The sequence below is a fragment of the Agelaius phoeniceus genome, chromosome 2 (assembly GCF_051311805.1).
Source record: "Agelaius phoeniceus isolate bAgePho1 chromosome 2, bAgePho1.hap1, whole genome shotgun sequence".
Lineage (NCBI taxonomy): Eukaryota > Metazoa > Chordata > Aves > Passeriformes > Icteridae > Agelaius > Agelaius phoeniceus.
Window position 1 is genome coordinate 66,858,439 of NC_135266.1, and position 18,597 is coordinate 66,877,035.

Here is an 18,597-nt window from a genome sequence, read left to right on the forward strand (position 1 = left end):
AGTACATTTCTTTGCTTATTCATCACAGAAGATGCGCAATAAAAGATGTGATTTTTAATCTTTTAAGGAGAAGAAAACATCCTATTTCTATCCTTATTACAGATTTATTAATTCAATATCTACATTAATTTTGTTCATAATCCAAACACATATATTAGAATTTGCCAAATAAGAATAATTTGACAAAAATTTCTAGAGATCCTGAGGCTGCCCTTAACTTTGCTACACTGCAATTCTTGCACTCAGACATCATTGCCTTAATTATATTATATATGCCTCATTTTATTGTTCCACTATGGTTTGCCATGGCAACCTCACTGTTTAGTTCACTGCTTTGATTGGTCATGTTGGATCAACTGGTACTGGACAAAAGTCTCTTCCCAGAAATACTCTAAATATAATGGTTTCTTTATAAGCCTCCCTTTATGTGCTAGTAAGCTAGGTACTTTTGGCATCATAGACTCAAATTTTTTGGCTGTATCTGTATTGCCCTAAGTTCTCCTTGAAATGCCTTCAGTGCCAAACTCCTCCAACCACAGGTTCCTTGGCTCTTGGAAAGAATATGACACCTATCCCAAATCCAAATACCAGATTGAGCTAGCATCATGAGACATTAATTACTATAAGCATGCTTTGGCATTCTCATAAGGGTTTCTATGTAAGCCCATGTCAAGAAAAGGACCAGCCAGAGCAGCCTTCCTAAATAAAGTACAGCCTGGATTGCATAACCTCCTCAGGCCCAAGCTAATGTTGCCTTGCCTGCCTCCAGACCATCAGGAAACCAGTCTACTCAGACCACTGTCCATGTCCTCAGTTTTTACTTCCTTCTCCCGGCCTTTCTCAAGAAAACAGAAAAAACTGCATCCAAAAATCAGTCCTAGTAACCTCAGCCTCTGGCTTGCTCCCTGTGGCTCACAACATTTCAGACTTACCACCTCTATTAAATCTCCTTGCTTTATTTGCTATCCTGAAAAGATTCTCTGATAGCCACATTTCTGTGTACAGAAATGCAAGAAAGCCTTTACCCACTTTATCTCCTACTGAACACCGCTAATAGGAACTGTCAAGTTCAAACTGTCAAGTGGGGAGCAATCAGGAAAGAATGGAATTAAACATGCCTATGTCACAAAGTGTAAGTCAGAAAATTCAGAAAATCAAGGCTGTTTTTAAGGTGTCTCTACAAAGCATCTCAGAGCTGAGGTATGAACTTGCAGAACGGCTCAGTTTGAGATGGAGACAGATAATTCTAGGTGTCTCTATGTGTTACTGCTCCCAAAGTCAGAGGAACTCTTCAAGGCAGCCAAGAAGTCCCAAGGGAGTGACTTGTTTGACCAGCAGGAGGCTGATTAGGACAGGGGTAATGTCCCCAGCTGTAGAACACAGATCTCTCAAGCTTTGTGCTACACTTCCAGACCTCTAAAATTCTATTTAAACAGTCACATTAGAAATATCTGCCTACAAAAGAATGGATGGTTATGCCTGACAAAGTGTATCTGACTTTAAAAGTAAATGGAAGCTGTGGGGTTTCTTCATGTCTGCAAATAATTTAAGTCCTGAATACAGATGTCCATAACCAGGGTAGGAAATGTTACCACAGGGATTTATAACTGCCCACATAGAAAGCCAGTGACATAACTGATTTAGAATTCAGGAGTTCATGGCTATTTGCCCTATGTTTCATCCACATTCATACAGTCTGTCTGACTTGAATGAAGCACTTTCTACTTAGAGCATGCTGTCATTTCTTTTTAATGTTTATACTCAAATAAGAGGGACCCTACTTGAATCACTGTCTCAGCCTCAGCATATAAATCTGAATCAGATTCATAGACCTGTAATCCATTTAATTTTGAAAGAGCACAGGAAAATGAAAAACAGCTTTGCAATTTTGTACTGGTACAGGTCTATGAGTATGGCAACAGAACTCTGGTACTCCCAGGCATACACCACATAAATTGAGAAAAAAATTAGGTGAAAGGATGGCACAACTGCATCCTCAACAGACATTCAAAATTGGATGAAATGCAGCTGCTGAACTGTTGGACCATACATCTATTTAGTGCCTAGATGAGTCAAGGAAGAACTGCCACCTGTTCCTGCTCCAGGACAGGATTCCAGCCATCTTTTCTCTGGTGTTCAGCAACAACTTGGGCTCCTAAAAAATCAAGAAACTAGCCTTCCTGTTGCTGAAAATAGGTGTCCAACTTATTTATTCCCACAGCTGAAGAGCAGTGATCTCATCAGATGTTTTTACTCTATGCAGTGAGAAGCTCTGAGATACTCTAGACACAGCCAGTAATTGATTCCCAATGTTTTGGCTATGCTATGAGACACAGAAGGGCTCCTAAGAATCCAGTTCTGAAAGAAAAACAGTGTCAGCACCAAGACAGAGTACCTGGGTAGTCCTACAAGAAGCACTTCACTCTATCCAGAGCTACCTAGGGCTCCCAGTGTCTACATTTCTTGAGTTTTCAAATCATCCCTAGCTAGGACATGTCAGCACCACAAGGTTAACAAAGGCACTGAAGGGTGGTGTCACGTATGGTTTTTCCTATAGGACTGGCTGCAGGATCACTGCGCAGCACGTTTGCACATTGCTGTGAACAAATAAATTACGGCTCAGCCAGAAGTGCTAGAAAGGTCTGGGGAAAACGTGCTCCATAAAAGTCATAAAAGTGCTGTGCTCAGGGACATATGTACAATGTGTGGTGTAGATGTGCCTGGCAGAGCTCGAGTATGGATGCTCATGGGCTCCCCAGGGAAGTCACTGAAGCACCAAGCTTGAGAAGTAACCAACATAGCCAAGAAGTTTGGACACTGCTCTCACGCACACGGTGTGACTCTTGGGGACAGTCCTGTGCAGGGCCAAGAGACGGACACGCCAAATATCCTTACAGCATCCCTGAGACACACAGGATCCCATCCTGATCTTCACAAGGGCACTAAAGCTGTGAGTCGCAGCGCAGTCCAGGCTCTTTACTACCATTAAACCCTTTGAATTCCTTGGCGCCCATCCGTCACCCTAACCCACCCACACCCCCATCTCCATCGCCGCCCCGGCGGCCGCTCCCCGCCCTCGCCCGCCCCTCGCGGTCTCCACGGCGACTCGCCCGCCCCTTCCGGCCGCGGCTCGGAAGCGGCGGGGCGGAAGCGGCCGGGGCGCCGCGGCGGGGGCGGATGCGCGGGCGGGCGGCGGGGCCGCTGTGCCGGGGGCTGCGCGGGAGAGGCCACCAGGTACCGGCGGGCACGGGGCACCCACAGCCGGGGAGGGGGCGGCGGGACGGGGCCGGTTCGGGCGGGAAGGGAAGCGGTGCCCGGCCTGCGCCCTTGGCTTGCGCCGGCCCGGCCCTTCCCGGCCGGCTGCTGCCGTCGGAGGCAGCGCCGCTCGATCTTCACCCCGGCGGTGGCAGCAATTTTTTTTTATTTCTTGATTGACAGCTCGTTGTGAGTCAGTTTTAAACCAAATACCGCTAGTGGAGGTGTTGGCTATGTTGGTTACGATGTTGGCTAATAACACCTTCTCAAAAGCAAAACAAAAGAGCTGATGCGGTATGCTAAACACTCTGCTTTTCATTAAGTGTTTTAGCCTCCTGTGCATCTGAGGTTGTGACATTTGGGATAGCCCAGGCAGACTGCTCCGATAGAGAAAAGTGTATGTACATTTACGTGCTTGTTGCTTTACTGTCGAATAAAACTAATGTAATGATTGTGAAAAGTAGTAGTACTAGTCATTGGAGTGAGAGCCTCTGCACTAGCAGCAGGTGGAACACTTGTTCCTACTCTTGGAGGAAACTCTGCTAATGAAATTAAAGTAGAATTAACCACCAGAAGTGTTGTATTTAAATGAAATACCCATTTTGTTTCTCAGTGGTATTTTTTTTCTCCTTTAATTTTTTGGTTTTAGTACCCCAAGTTTGACCATCAAATATGATTCTTTGCCTGCTACACGAAACTCCTTAAGTACTTCTTTTGCCATTTGGCCACATGGCTTCAACTACAATGGTAAGTTAGGATTTCAATCATATATTTTCAGATCTTTTTGCTCTAGTCTGCTAACTGTCTGGCTGATGAGGAGAATGCCACTTATATTTGACATTTTCTTTTAAAAAATTGTTTTACTTGTTACTGCTGAATTCTGATATTTCCCTTTTTAGGAGTGTCTTCATAGCTTTTGGATACTTCTAAACACTTACTCACTGGCCAGTGCAGCATAGGAGTTGCCATATCAAGCTAGTGGTGTTTTCAGTCAGGAGTGCTGGCAGGAAATTTGGTGTATATAAATCCTACTTCTACATAGTAGTCTTTTATTCACAGATGCTAATATTGACATGGATTTTTACCTAATGTTAAACAGTCAGTGAATTGAATATTTGAAATCTTACCTAGACATAGGTATTGTTGAAGTATCTACTAGATATATTCTCTTATGTAGAAAGATCAGTATTTGACATTTTCATAACAGCACCTAGACACTTGAAAATCATAATGTTCTGTCATGGCAGGTTCTACCACACAGTAGCATGGTAAGTAGGTGGGGGGATTTTCATGAACAGGTAAGAAATTTTGTTTAGGTACATTATATGACTGTTTTTGTTGTATATTTCTTTGTTGTTCTTTTGTTGTTGTGTAGTATGGTTTTCTTCACTGGATTCTATTCTAATAAAATATTATCTATGTAATCACTGGTGCTACCTTGCATTGGACATGGCTTGTGTGTCTTCTGTTCCTTGAGGCTCAAGTAGAGGTGTTTGGTTTTAGGAGCAGCTGATAGGGATGGTTTAAACTGAGGGAATAGGACAAATGCATATTTGGCAAGAGGTACCTGTTACAAATGTTCCTAAGCTTCACCTAATGTTAGAGTTTGTCAGGAGTACATTGCTAAGGACATTATCCAGCTGCCACTGAAGTGAATGCATTGTTTTTCTGCACTTACCTGGAGATGAATCAAGCTCCTGGCATTCTCCTACAAGGCTTTGGTTCTTAATAGTGTCCTCTTTTTTCCTCCCTGCCCCAAGTAACTTTCATTGTCTGGTTCATTTAGCAGCAGCTCATTATTCCTGTACAAAGGATGTCAGGGCTTAAGTGAGTGCCAGAGAAGGAACATTGGAAACCAAGGAAGACTTTCTTAGAGTTGTTTTTTGACACTGGTGCTTGTTTATTCTGGTTTGAAATACTTGTCAAATTTTAGTCCAAGAACTCATTATTCTGATCTATGAAGTTGTGGGCTCTTTTTGATATAAAAGTTTATCAGCTGCAGGTATACTGAAGGAAAAAAACATTCCAAAAGAGCTAAATTCATTAAAATAAATGGTATTGAGTATACCATGCTATGGGATATTGAAAAGCTTTTGCAGATTTTGTTGTGTTTCATGGGGTTGAGCAGACTTTTAGCCTACCTTGGAGAAAGTCTGTAGTGAAAGCTGGCTTTGTTTCCTAGCCACCTAACAGTATATCATAAGGAGCACTTCTTAAATTGTATTATGTGCAGAAGTAAAGTTCTGAGCACAAGATCTTTGTTTCCACTGTGTGAAAAATAACTGTGCCGATACTTGGGCACTGGTATTTAAAAGATAAATGTTTTCTTCCTGGACATCTGTTCAGGGATATTTTGGCCTATCCTTTCTGTTGGGTTAGTGACCAGCTTAACAAAGGAGATCAGGTTTTCTAGTTGTCATCTCTATTTGTTTTGGGTAGTATTTGTTACTGCTTTTATTAGGTGTAAATTTCCATTCCTGCTTTTAATTCTAATTACCTTTCATTGTTCTAAGGCATCATAATTTAGCCAAGCCTTGTGATGCAGTTACGTGAGGTTTTAGCTAAGTTTAGTATGTGCCAAAGAATTTTTGAGCCTGTCTTCTAATTATAAATTCATATCAGTTGCAGTAGGGTTGTTGGGGTGTTTTTAATGTATGAGGATGTTAAAAAAAAGTCATATAATTTCTAAAAAACCTTTTGTCATTCTTGCAGCAACAAGCTTTAGAACTGGCATTGGATCGTGCTGAGGTAAGAAGCAGCTAAATTACTTGTTTGTACATAATTTATTGGTCTTAGAGTTATAAAAATACAACAGCTATTTTTTTATTTCTCCTGAAGAGTGGTAGAAAACCACGTTATGTAAATATATACGTGTGTAATCGTCTATACATGTAACACTGAGTTTGCAGAATTCTCACTGAAATTGCTGTAATGTATTTGTCTCTTACCCATTGTACTGAGAACATCAAGTGCAATGGTGATAGACTGTGCAAGACTTGAGCTTTCCCCTTCTAAACCAGCAAATCTGTGTGCTGTGAAATGAGCAGGCAGAAATGTGTGGTAAAATCCTGTTTGTGTTTTTAAGGATAGCCTAGTGAGAATGAAGAGGCAAGTGCCTTCATGTTCGTGTTCTTTAATGCTGTCATCTGATAGAACAGTTACCTTGAACCCTGTTACGGGAAATACATGTTCCTGTGAGAGAACATAAATTCTGAACAAAGTGTTAATTGAAATACTTCAAATAATAGAGATTTGGAAAAACCTTGTTAGAATATAAATTACATTTACTGGAGGATGCTTTCTTTTTTAATTCAAATGTTTAATGTACGTGAATGTTATTTATAATGCACAGGTCTATAGAGAAAAACAATGTAAATGCAAAAGGCAAAGGGAGAACTTCCTGAAATTATTATGTTGAGGAGTATTTGATTTGTAAATGTTGTTAAGCCCGTATGCATAAACTTGGTTGTACCCTAGTGGATTAACCACATGAATTTCAGTAGTGGTAGCTAAGTACAGTAGTGTTGTAGTGTTAGTTACTACTGTAATTAAAAGATGTGAGTGTAGGATCAAGACCTTGCATGGAACTGATGCCATGGGCATGAAATGCTGTCTTTGACAGCTAAATTGAGTTGTGTTCTTGTTGATGACTGTAACATAAACCAGATTGTGTTTAGTGCACTTTTGGAACAGTCATGTACCATAACTGTTAATTACTTTCTGTATACATGGAACACTGTCTGGTAATGATCTCTAGTTGTGTGGTAACTAGAATTAAATTTCTTTGTAATGTATGCTGGTTTCTTGTTTACTTTTCTCTTTTAGTATATTATTGAAAGTGCCCGTCAGAGACCTCCCAAAAGAAAATATTTATCCAGTGGAAGGTACCAAGTGTTTCAGTGTTTAGTTTCTTAATAGCATTTCTTTGATTTAATTTTGGTTACATGTTGAGTCTTTTTAATTTCAGAAAATCTGTATTTCAAAAACTTTATGATTTATATATTGAAGAATGTGAAAAAGAGCCTGAGATAAAGGTAAGTGGAAATTGCTGAAAAGCTTTTCATTTCTGTCTAAACAGGCAGGTTGGGAAACTACTTTGCTTTTAATTCCACTTAATTTCTTGGTTAAATCAAGTATAAACCCTTCTTACTGTAGTAGTCACTTAAAGATAAGACTATATAATGTGAATAGTAAGGCCTAGACTGGTTTAGTGAGCTGTTCATTCTGTCTTAATCCTGTGTCATTGAAGGGCACTTGTGTTCAAGTTCAGAGCCATGGTCAATGCCATGTGCGTGGTTGTTTCACAATCGATTGCTTAGCATGACTGCCATGGAAAAATGTAGAACATTTTTCAGACCCTGTAATTTTGTTGTAAATTCTGATTTATTTCTCCAATTGTTGGTAAGCTAAGAAGTTTTGTGAAAAATTTACATTAGGTTAGCAAAGAGACTCAAACTGGCTTATCAGTTCTAAATATAAGGTGTAAAAGGTACAAATTACTTTGCTAAACTCTGAATGTCAAATTGAAAAAGAAGATAAAGCTGTGGAACCTGCTGTATTGCTGCTTTCAAGTAAGTAAAATTAATGAGAAGACAAATGAGCAGTCGGGTTAACTCCCAGTTGATGGTTGTACCCAGAGCTGGTATTCAGAGATGAAATATGGTCTCCAGCCAGAGGCTGTAAAATTATCTGAGGTTCAGAATTCATTGTCTTAAGTTCTAAGGGGATTTCAAATGTTTCAATTTGTAGGATGTTTATGTGGTCTCTGAAAGACACCAAGTAATTATAAAAATCTGTTACACATCGAAAAGATAGTTTTACAGTTAAATAAGGGAATAGTATCTGGGGCTGCTGGATCCGATTTCAGCAAATAAGGACAAGAAAATGCAATTAAGAAAGCTTCCAAATGCTTGTTAGTTTAGTCCTGGAGAGAAATGCCTTCTTCTGTTAGGAATATCTGAAAGTACTAAATATTTTGTTGTTATCAAACAAGTTGTAGTGGATTTATGATATTTGTAGAATGATACAAATAATGGTGCACTGTAGATCTACAACATTTTAGCATTCAACTCTATTGTCTGTGGACTTCCAGTTATAGGGTTTGTAGTTTAAATGAGTGGGATTTTTTTCAAAAATCTTTGTCTATAAGCATGCATGATAATGCATAATATGTTTACTCTGCTGAATGCGGTAAAATTAAATTTAACTGGGCTTGTTTAGATGTGTAGTCTAGCATTAATCTAAGTAACAGTCTAATAAAAACAATTGCTTTTGTTTTTATTTCTGCTAATTATTTCATAGTATTATGTTCATGAGCAATGTTTACTTTTAAAGCAGAAGCTGAGACGAAATGTGAACTTACTTGAGAAGCTGGTTATGCAGGAGACGTTGTCATGTCTGGTAGTAAACCTCTATCCAGGAAATGAGGGTTATTCGCTGATGCTCAGGGGAAAAAATGGTTCAGGTAATATTTTTCAATTGGATTTTAAAAAATACTCAGAATGCTGTATAATTTTTTAGAATGTGTTTTTGTTTACATTTATCTGTTACATAATTGCACTGGGAGGTGGGAGAACAACCAACTGTAGTACTTGAGCTAAAAATTTACATAAAGCTCTGAGCTGTTTATCTACAGACAAAATCTGTAGATAGGAGTCTTTTTGATAACCTTCCAGTCTCTTATTTCCCCTTAGTTTCTGCAGCTGCTTATGCAAGTTTCATTCACTTCAGGTTCCTCTTGTCAAATTGCTTCTTTCACTGCTTCCCGTGTCTAGATCTGCCTAGAGGCATTTGTGTTCCACTTTGGTGGCATTTCATGCCACTTGTACTGCCATGGGTGATAAGAGCATACAGTATGTCAACTGGGAGCAAAAGCTAGCACAGTAAGAGCAAACTAAAACTCTAAATACAGAAATGGATGTAAAAAATAATAGTATCCAAAAAAATTGGTATGTGTGGATAGGTTTCTGCCAACCCTGATTTTTCCTGTGGCAAGTTTTAGATTTCTTAATGTGTTTTTTTGAAACACAAAGGTAATATGTTTTGTTTAAATTCAGACTCTGAGACCATTCGTCTGCCTTATGAAGAAGGAGAGCTGCTTGAATATTTGGATGCAGAGGAACTACCACCTATTTTGGTTGATCTTTTAGAAAAATCTCAGGTTTGGAGTTTTTGTTTTCAAAAAGAACTTGTGTATTGCACCCAGATAGACCTTGATTTTTTTGAGTGCTTCACATAGATGATTGTAAGCACAAGACACTTGTGGATATAAAACTGTAGTATTTAATGCCCCAAATAAATATTTTGTTGATATATAGGAAAAAACAGTACTTACTACTGAGGAGAAGGAGATAAGAGAGATTGCTATGATTACAGCTGTGAAACATCTTCAACTCTAGCAAAATTTCCTTTGTTCCTTGTCATTATGGAATGTTTGGCATGGGAATTTCTTACAACTGCATTGCTGGCATATGAAAACACTGCATTTGAAACTTGTATTTTAGGTATGTCTAGGACAAACATGTCTGTGTACATAGAAAAGGACTGCTGGTCTGAAAAAATAAGTCATGAGTTTTATTCCTAGTTTCACTGAATTTTATATGTTATATAGCAAACCTCTTTATAGAGGCAGGGGAAGATTGGTAAATGTTGTTCAATAGCTGGTGTTTTTCTTTCAACCAGGTTAATATTTTCCATTGTGGATGTGTCATAGCAGAAATACGGGACTACAGGCAGTCTGGTAACATGAAATCTCCAACCTACCAAAGCAAGCACATTCTTTTGCGACCTACAATGCAGGTAAAGAGGAGCCTTAAGTAATTTCTCAGTATTATGGTAGTTCGTAAACTGGATATGCCCAGTTAACTGAACATACATTATCAAATCCTATTATTCATAACTAGCATTTTGTCTTTTTCCTCAGACTTTAATTTGTGATGTGCATTCTATAACAAGTGACAACCACAAATGGACACAGGTAGGTTAGAGGTCATTTAAAAACTTTACAGTGATGTCATAAATACACAACAAAACAAAAATTTATTATAATTTTTTATTTGTTTAATAATTTTTTCAGGTTTTTCTAAGATAATGTCTACATGTATAGGTATATAGGAACTTGACAATTGTAAAAGTTTTCCTATTTTTATATTTATTAATAGCTGTATATATTACAGGAGGACAAACTCCTACTTGAGAGCCAACTTATTTTGGCTACAGCAGAGCCTTTGTGTCTTGATCCTTCAATAGCAGTGACCTGTACTACAAACAGACTCCTGTACAACAAGCAGAAGATGAACACTCGCCCCATGAAACGGTAATTTTCAGTATGAAATATGTTTTCAAAGAAAAATATAAGTAATGCTTTATGTAAAAATTTAGCTCCTCCTATGTAATACCTACTTAAATAGGAATATGTGAGAAACAGTCAAGAAATTATATCATATTTTTAAGTGTTCAGTACTGTATTTTATTTTGGTTACTAGTAGATACTGTAGTGGACTCATTTTTGTATATCAAAGGAAAGTGTAAACATGTTAACATAATCAGTTTTATTGCAGTTTGGATTTGGGATTTTCTTTGCATAGGTTTTGTGTACACAGAGTCAGATGGCAGCTCAATAATGTAAAATATATAAACAGATATGTTGTATAATGGTCTCTAATTTGTTAAAAGCTACATATAAGTTTCATCCCGAATGAGTAAATGAAAAGAATTATTTGTGTGTTTGACATTCAGGTTAAACAGAAGTGTAAGTATATAAGAATATTGGAAAAATTGAAAATAATGTGATATGCACTGTGTACAAAATATTGAAATTATTTCACTTTTGTGCATGGTTGGGCCCTTTTTTATTTCCACAGAAGCTTGAAACCTTTGTTCAACATGTTTGTTCTATCACAAGAGTTGCATTTACTCTGTAAATAGGAAATGCATTAATGGTCTGTCACAATTACTTAAATATTTTGAAATTAATTTGCATTGAAATACTATGCTAGTACCAAATCAGCAGTAATTTCTGAAAAAAATATAAATCGTGAATTTGATCAAGCTGTCCTTGAAATTAAAGCTTGGTGGTCAACAAATATTCCACTAGAAAAATAGGAAAAGGGATTAAGTGTATGTCCAGAACAGCATTACTGAGTCTATGAATTTGTCATGAAACAAAGACTAGAGGGTAGCTACTGTCATTATAACTTTATAGTTACATAAGTAGGACAAGGATCATTTGATGGAACTGGAATTATGATAATACATAAATATTTTAAGCTTGGCAGCTTCTTTAATTCTCTTCTTAATTACTCATTTTGATGATGTACTTAAATTAGGCATTTAAAAAATAAGCGCATTCTTAGTGCTGAAACAGATGAACAGAATACTGGTATCTTTTATAAATATGAAATCATAATTTAAAGTTGTACAGTTTAATCCAATCTCAATCCAAAAGCAATTTTAAATTGGTATTTACAAACTTATCAGTCTCCATGTAAGTAGCAGTTCCCTGCATATTTTTGGTTTTGTACAAGGGCAGTGGAGAAGTTAATGTTGATGGTTTTACAAGCTTAGCTGTCATTTTGCCATAGGTGCTTCAAAAGGTACTCAAGATCCTCTCTGAACAGACAGCAAGAAGTAGCTCACTACTCAACTCCACCTCAGCTCAGACTACTTGACTACTTACAGAAAAGGAAGGAGAGGAAAGCAGCCCAGCAGTATGACCTCAAAATTTCAAAAGCTGGAAATGTAAGTGTTCTGAAAAGTAATGTAATGTACTTCTAACTATTTAATTAAAGGATTTAATATATTAATCCTGTTTTTCATTTTCCAGTGCGTAGATATGTGGAAACAGAACCCTTGCTACTTGACTGCTCCTTCTGAAGTAGATGTAAGACCACCAGTTGTTATGTATAATTAGCAATTATTAGAAATTGTATTATATGAAGAAGTGTCCAAGAAGCAACCAGTATCAAAGAATGACCTTTAAAAAATGGGAATGACTTTAACATTTACAGTTACTTTTCTGTTCCATAAGGTATAAACACAAGTTAAGCCACACTGTAATATATTGCAGTTGTACCAGAATAGTTTGGATGAAGTAATCAGTACAAACAAATTGTTAGCATTGTTCTTCTGTGGACTCAATGAGCACATGTCTATTTGAAGTTCTCTGATAGTATGAAAACCCAAAAAGCAAATGAGGTTTGTAGATTGTTTAAATATGAGTCACTTTTCATCTTGGCAGAAATTACTGCCTTTTGATATGTTATACTATGGGAGATTAATATTTTGAAAAGTTTTAGATTTTATGCAGAGAATTCTAATTGAGAGTTGTTTTTTTCACTCTGTGTGAATTTTTCTCTTGGGGGCATTCATATTCTTAGTTTCTGGCACTACCAGAACACATACTATTAGTGTACAGAAGGGACTCATAGAAAATCCTGAGTTGGAAGGGACCTACAAGGATCATCAGGTCCAACTCCTAGTCCTGCAGGACAGGACAAGCCCCAAAATCATATCATGTGTCTTATCCAAATGCTTCTTGAACTCTGTCAGGTTGGTGGTGTGACCACTACCCTGGGGAGCCTGTTCCAGTGCCCAGCCACCCTCTGGGTGAAGAACCTTTTCCTAATATCCAACCTAAACCTCCCCTGGCACAACCTCACGTACCTCCCTGGGGTCCTGTCACTGGCCACTGAGAGTTTAGATCAGTGCCTGCCCCTCCTCTTCCCCTCACAAGGAAGTTATAACTGCAATGAGCTCTCTCCTCAGTCTCCTCCCTGCTGAAGTGAACTCAGCCACTCCTCATGCAGCTTTCCCTCAAGGGCCTTCACCATCCTTGTGGCTCTCCTTTGAGTTCTCTCTAGTAGCTTTATATCCTTCTTATACTGTGGCACCCAAAACTACCCCCTGCACTTGAGGTGAGGCCAGCCCAGCCCAGAGCAGAGTGGGACAATCCCCTCCCTTGCCCAGCTGGTGATGCTGTGCCTGATGCACCCCAGGATATGCCTGGACCTCCTGGCTGTCAGGGCACTGCTGACTCATATTCTACTTGCCATCAACCAGGATGTCCAGGTCTCTTTCCACAAGTTTTCTCTACTATTCTGAGATTTTTTAAGAGACTGTAGACTAGACAAGACTGTAGCTCTGGACATTATAGGGCTGCCAAGAGTGCAAATGACAGTGGAATGGCAGTGTAAGTTTCTGTGAAACAAACCTCTCTTTTCACTTCAACTGTGTTGTACCTGACTTAATCAGAGGCTTTAGGAATTACTGTTATGGTGAAATTACTTAACAGTTCCACATTGCAGGCAATGATTTCAATCTGTAGTCTGAAACCATGTTTCACTCTTCTGTTAAGTTTAACGTAGGAAATGTGCTATAACTCTATAAACATATAGTTCTGAGGGTTCTTCAATTAAGTTTCCTTGAAGAAACATAGGAGGTAACATAGGGGATTCTTTCTTTTCTGATCTCTCTATTTTTTTTAAGGTGGAAAAATATGCCAAAGTGGAAAAGTCTATCAAGTCTGATGACTCACAACCAACTGTCTGGCCAGCACACGTGAGTTATTTAGACCTTTGGCCAAACTTTACTGTCTCTAGTTAAAATGCCTCTTATTTCAACAAAATCAATGTAATGTGGAATAATCTTCCCTCCCCCAATTTAATTAATCTTCCATGTGTTACAGAGACATGGGAAGATTACCAGAGATACTTGTAATTTTATACAGTAAAGCAAGCATGTGATCAGTCTGATTTCCTCAGATTTTCCAGAAATACACGGATAAGCAGCTTGTACTAAAGAAATTATCATTATTTTTACAGAACTCTGCACAACAAATTGCTTTCTTTACTCAGACATTGAAAGGCTGATTAAAAAGAGCTTTATTGGAATCAAAATGTTACATTTTGAGAGAGAGTAATATTAAATGCCTCTTACAAAAAAACTCCTACAATGTTTAAGTTGAACCTTAAGGTTTTTGGCACAAACGATGTGACTTGATCAGAAGTAGTAATTTAATATAATCACTGATTATTTCACATTAATAATAATTAATTCACTGATTAGTTATGTGATTAAATCACATAATTGATTATTTTGTTATCATTTCAGAGGCAAGGTACTAGCTTTATTAACAGCATGTATCATGATATCTTTGTAGTTGCCTGTTGGAAAAAAGTAATACTTCCCCACAGAATTTAATGTTCAGCTCCAGCATTTTATTCTCAACATTTTTGCATTGTCATAATTCATATAAAACTGTTTCTATATATGTTTACCCAGTCTACATTTCTATGTCTAACATGGTCGTTTGGGGTTTGCAATAACTTTGTATTTTTAAGAGGTATAAATCCTTTTCCTCTCATCCCCTTAATGTAACTTCTGGAATCACTTTGATTTTAGATAATGCACCCTTTCCTATAGAGTGTTATTTAAAGTTACTTATAGAATGTTTCTTACTCTGTATTGTATATGGAGGTGGTCTGCTTTACTTGCTGTTTCAGCTAAGGCTTGTTCAAGACTTACTAGGTCATTCTGTCTTTTTAGGAAATGAAGGATGATTATGTGTTTGAATGTGAAGTTGGTAATCAGGTTCAAAAAACAAAACTGACCATTTTTCAGTCTCTTGGCAATCCCTTGTACTATGGTAAAATTCAGACGCTCAAAGGTGATGAGGAAAATGACAACCTATTAACTCCATCACAGTAAGTTACATGTTCTTTTTTTAAACTATGCTGTGATAAGTAGGTGGAAGAAAACAAGCATTACTTGTCATTTTCAGTCACAAAAATACTCTAGAGCTAGAAGTCTGACTTAAGATTTTTTAACCAAAAAAACAACCCAAACCAAAATGTGTACAAGCAACCATCATATTTCAAATGTACTTTTATTTTAAATTAATACATTCTTTTACATTAAAGATACATTGCGGGAGAAGTAAGACCACCAGCAAATCCAGTCATGAAAATTGTGGAGACACTATGAAATGTTGTTGCACTCCTTTTTGGTGGTACTCAGAATCTTGATTGTTCTCAAAATTTGCCTGATGCCATGAAAGTGAAAGATGTGACTATTTTCTGTTTACTCTTAGATCCAGTCAAACTAAATAAATGAAGAAAAACATGAGCTTCTGAGAAGCTTCATAATTTTGAATTGTTTGAAATATGCTGGTTTTGGCTGGAGTTCTACAAAGATTCTCTGCTCTTGGCTGTTTTTGTTGTGTATACCAGATTATTTGTGTGGAGGAACCCATGCAGCAGAGTAGAGCCTATAAATTTCACTAAGGCAAGGAGCAGTGAGACTGAGCAAACCTTTTAGTTCTGCTAATGAAAGTTATTTTTATCTTCTAGCATGTAATCATTCTCTTATTTTTTATGAAAATCTTAAAACATCCTGAGTTTTAAGAGTACTTTATCCCTAGACTTGAGCTATTCACTGTTTGTTTCCATACTGTTGTGGTTTAACCCCAGCTGGCAACTAAGCAACATGCAAGCACTCACTCTCTCCTCCCCTGACCTCCCTGGTGGAATGGGGGAAAAATAGCAAGGGTAAAAGTGAGGAACCATGTGGCTTGAGATAAGAACAGTTTAATGTGTCAAGGAAAACCACACATGCAAGTAAAGCAAAACAAGGAATTCATTCACCACTTCCCATGGGCAGGCGGGTGTTTGCCTGTCTCCAGGAGGGCAGGGCCCCATCATACCTGATGCTTACTGGGAAAGACAAATGCCTTCTCTTTAAATGCTTCCTCTACCCCTCTCTTCCTTTTTGACTTGGCTTTATTTGCCATATGGTATGTATGGAATATCCTTTCCTTTAGTCACTTGGGGTCAGCTGTCCTTGCAGTGTTACTTCCCCACTTCTTGAACACCCCTAGCCCTTTTGCTTGTGAGAGACCTTTGTCAGTACTGCTTAGGAATAGCTAGAACACCCTTGTATTACCAACACTGTTTTTAGCACAAATCCAAAACAGCCCTGTTTCAGCTATCATGGAGAAAATTAACTCTACCCTAGCCAAAATCAGCACACATACTTAGTGCTGATCTTTTTGGAACAACAGTGCTAGCTTAGAGTTGTGTAATAAGGCTGGGAATTAAATTAATTTAGAGGTATTAAATGCCTGGAGGGTTTTGGAAATCATTGCTAAGACACTAACAATTAAAGTTCATCAAAACTTGGATAACCCATCCTTGGCAAATTGTCATATGAAATGAAAGGTGAAGTAAACATTTTTGTTGTTCAGTAAAATAAAATGTTTTTATATTTTTTTTTTTTGTGCTGGAGAAAGAGAAACTTCTGTAAAGTGCAAGAAACATAGTAATAAATTTTCAAGCCATAAGTGTTATGCAAAAGAGAGATACTTATTTAGGAGGTCTGGAAAATCATGGGGAATTGGAATTGGCATAAGTGAAATCAAACAATGGAAACTAAATGTTAGTTAAAATATTATGCATAGGACTGTTTTTGACCTGCCCTCAGCATGCTTCTATCTCAGTCTGAGTGTACTGGTATGGTGTTGGTTTATACATACCTTTTCCTTACATGTACTTTTTACATAAATAATTCTGTAGCAGTTACTCACTTTTTTTTTTTTAATTACAAAATCCAAAACTTCTATATTCTGCCTTTTCCTTTGTAGGTAATTTGCTGTTAAAGGAGACCATATTAGATCATGTGTGTATATTGTACATAGAGTTAGGAAGTCAAGTGTGTATTTCAAATACTGAGTGATACTTAGTCCATTGAATGGATACATTATCATTTGTATTTCAAGCAGGTATGAAAAAAACACAGCACTGCCATTTGTTTGAAGCCTTGTGATTATAAAAATATGTTCTTTTAGTCCAATTCATGACTGAAAATATACTTTACATTTTAGGTTCCTTATTGGTTCGAAGACTGATGCTGAAAGGTAAATTAATGTAATGGCTTGATGACAAATAATAAATTTTGTTCCTTTTTGGCAGTTATGACTGCCAGTGCTATGGTTACGGAAACAGATGCAGAACAAATGAAAAAAAAATAAGAGGAATTAGTCATCATATCAAGAAATAGAATAGTGTGTAGCTTCTGTATTTAACAAGCAAGGAAGAATAGAGGACATCTAATATGTGAGTACACCTGAACTCTGAGACCACTTAGCAGTAATTTCATCCTAACATTTGGCATGGTAAATTAGAAATCATGGAAATGGTTCATTTAAACTGGTCATTTTAGTAATGAAGTGTAATCTAGGATTTAAGATTTATACACCTTCATTTTGTGTATTGTGCATGTCTTGATTCAGCTTTCCTAGAGAAGCAAGTAATAAACCAGTTTTTCAGTATATTTTAGTTGTAGAATGAGTAGGAGTAGCTAATTCAGGGATAACTGAGGCAGCAAAATAAGTGGTTTTTAAGTGTTTGTCAGAGTACATCGCATTAGATTGCCTGTGCATATAAGCACAGACCCTTTAAAAAGCAGCCTCTGTCAGAGCCAGTTGTGGTTTTGTGCCTCCATGGGATACTGCTGGCTATGTACGTGCCATAGCTCTTATCTTCACACACCCTTACGTGCCTGGCAGGGAAGTGTGTCTTTGATTTGATCAAAAATCAATAATAATGTTCTTTTTTTAAATAGGTAATTTTGATCAAGAAACTCTTTGCTTATATTCTCTCCTGCCTCTTTTGTGCTGATACTTTTGCTGTTTGTTCTGTAAGCTGAACTGGCTGGCTGAAAAGTAAAACAACAATATTACAAGAGCCTAGTTTTAACTGGGATTGATTTCCTGATCATGTTTGTCACTGGCTTGCACAAGTCCTTTCATCAGAATAAGCAACAGGGTTTCAGGGACAAGGACCAGAAGAAACAGTAGAGGAGTGCAGGACCACCATGTACCAGGAGTACATGGCATTTTACTACCCTGATTCCACCAATTTTTAAATAAGTCAGTCTGAAATCTAATTGCTACAAAAAGTGCACTGCCCCCTTTCCTCCATTGTGTGTGTCAGGGCCCTTGCTTATGTCTGCATTGGTCAGGTAACAGCATATGACAGAAGCAGGGCTGCATCAAAATAAAGAGTATTTCATCACATTTAGGTGTGAGGTAATGGAAATATTCCAGCTGGTTTTCGCTGAGGTCCAGTCTGCCAGAGTGTAAGTGACCACAGTACTTCAGCTTTATATTTCAAGGTCATTTTGTATATTCCAATCATGTTTGTGAAACAGTATTCCCTCAGCTTGGTTGTCTTAGATGAGCAGAGATGTAGTATCTGATTCAATTTGATAAAACAATATTTTAAACTTGTTTCCCTGATGCTTTATCAAATGTCTGTCATAATGCTCACAGTGGAGTGATTGTTCAGC

At 37.6% G+C, this 18,597-nt stretch overlaps 1 protein-coding gene across 12 annotated transcripts in view; it reads left to right on the plus strand.

Annotated features, from left to right (window-relative positions):
• Positions 1-3,088: 3,088 nt before the first annotated feature.
• SUPT20H (SPT20 homolog, SAGA complex component) overlaps positions 3,089-18,597 on the plus strand; it is a 29,912-nt gene continuing 14,403 nt past the window's right edge. For 8 of the 12 annotated variants that reach the window (XR_013180941.1, XM_077173769.1, XM_077173771.1 and 5 more), the window contains exons 1-16: positions 3,089-3,234; positions 3,905-4,002; positions 4,503-4,523; positions 5,968-6,003; positions 7,081-7,139; positions 7,223-7,289; positions 8,590-8,719; positions 9,312-9,415; positions 9,937-10,053; positions 10,178-10,231; positions 10,431-10,570; positions 11,838-11,994; positions 12,080-12,136; positions 13,741-13,812; positions 14,800-14,957; positions 17,132-17,164. Coding sequence is in view for 11 of the 12 variants with exons in the window: in XM_077173769.1 (XP_077029884.1) it covers positions 3,985-4,002; positions 4,503-4,523; positions 5,968-6,003; positions 7,081-7,139; positions 7,223-7,289; positions 8,590-8,719; positions 9,312-9,415; positions 9,937-10,053; positions 10,178-10,231; positions 10,431-10,570; positions 11,838-11,994; positions 12,080-12,136; positions 13,741-13,812; positions 14,800-14,957; positions 17,132-17,164 (1,223 nt within the window). In the remaining variant the exon portion in view is untranslated. The remainder of the gene's footprint in view (positions 3,235-3,904; positions 4,003-4,502; positions 4,524-5,967; positions 6,004-7,080; positions 7,140-7,222; positions 7,290-8,589; positions 8,720-9,311; positions 9,416-9,936; positions 10,054-10,177; positions 10,232-10,430; positions 10,571-11,837; positions 11,995-12,079; positions 12,137-13,740; positions 13,813-14,799; positions 14,958-17,131; positions 17,165-18,597) is intronic. The other 4 variants (XM_054651457.2, XM_077173772.1, XM_054651467.2 and 1 more) reach the window with 2 other exon arrangements.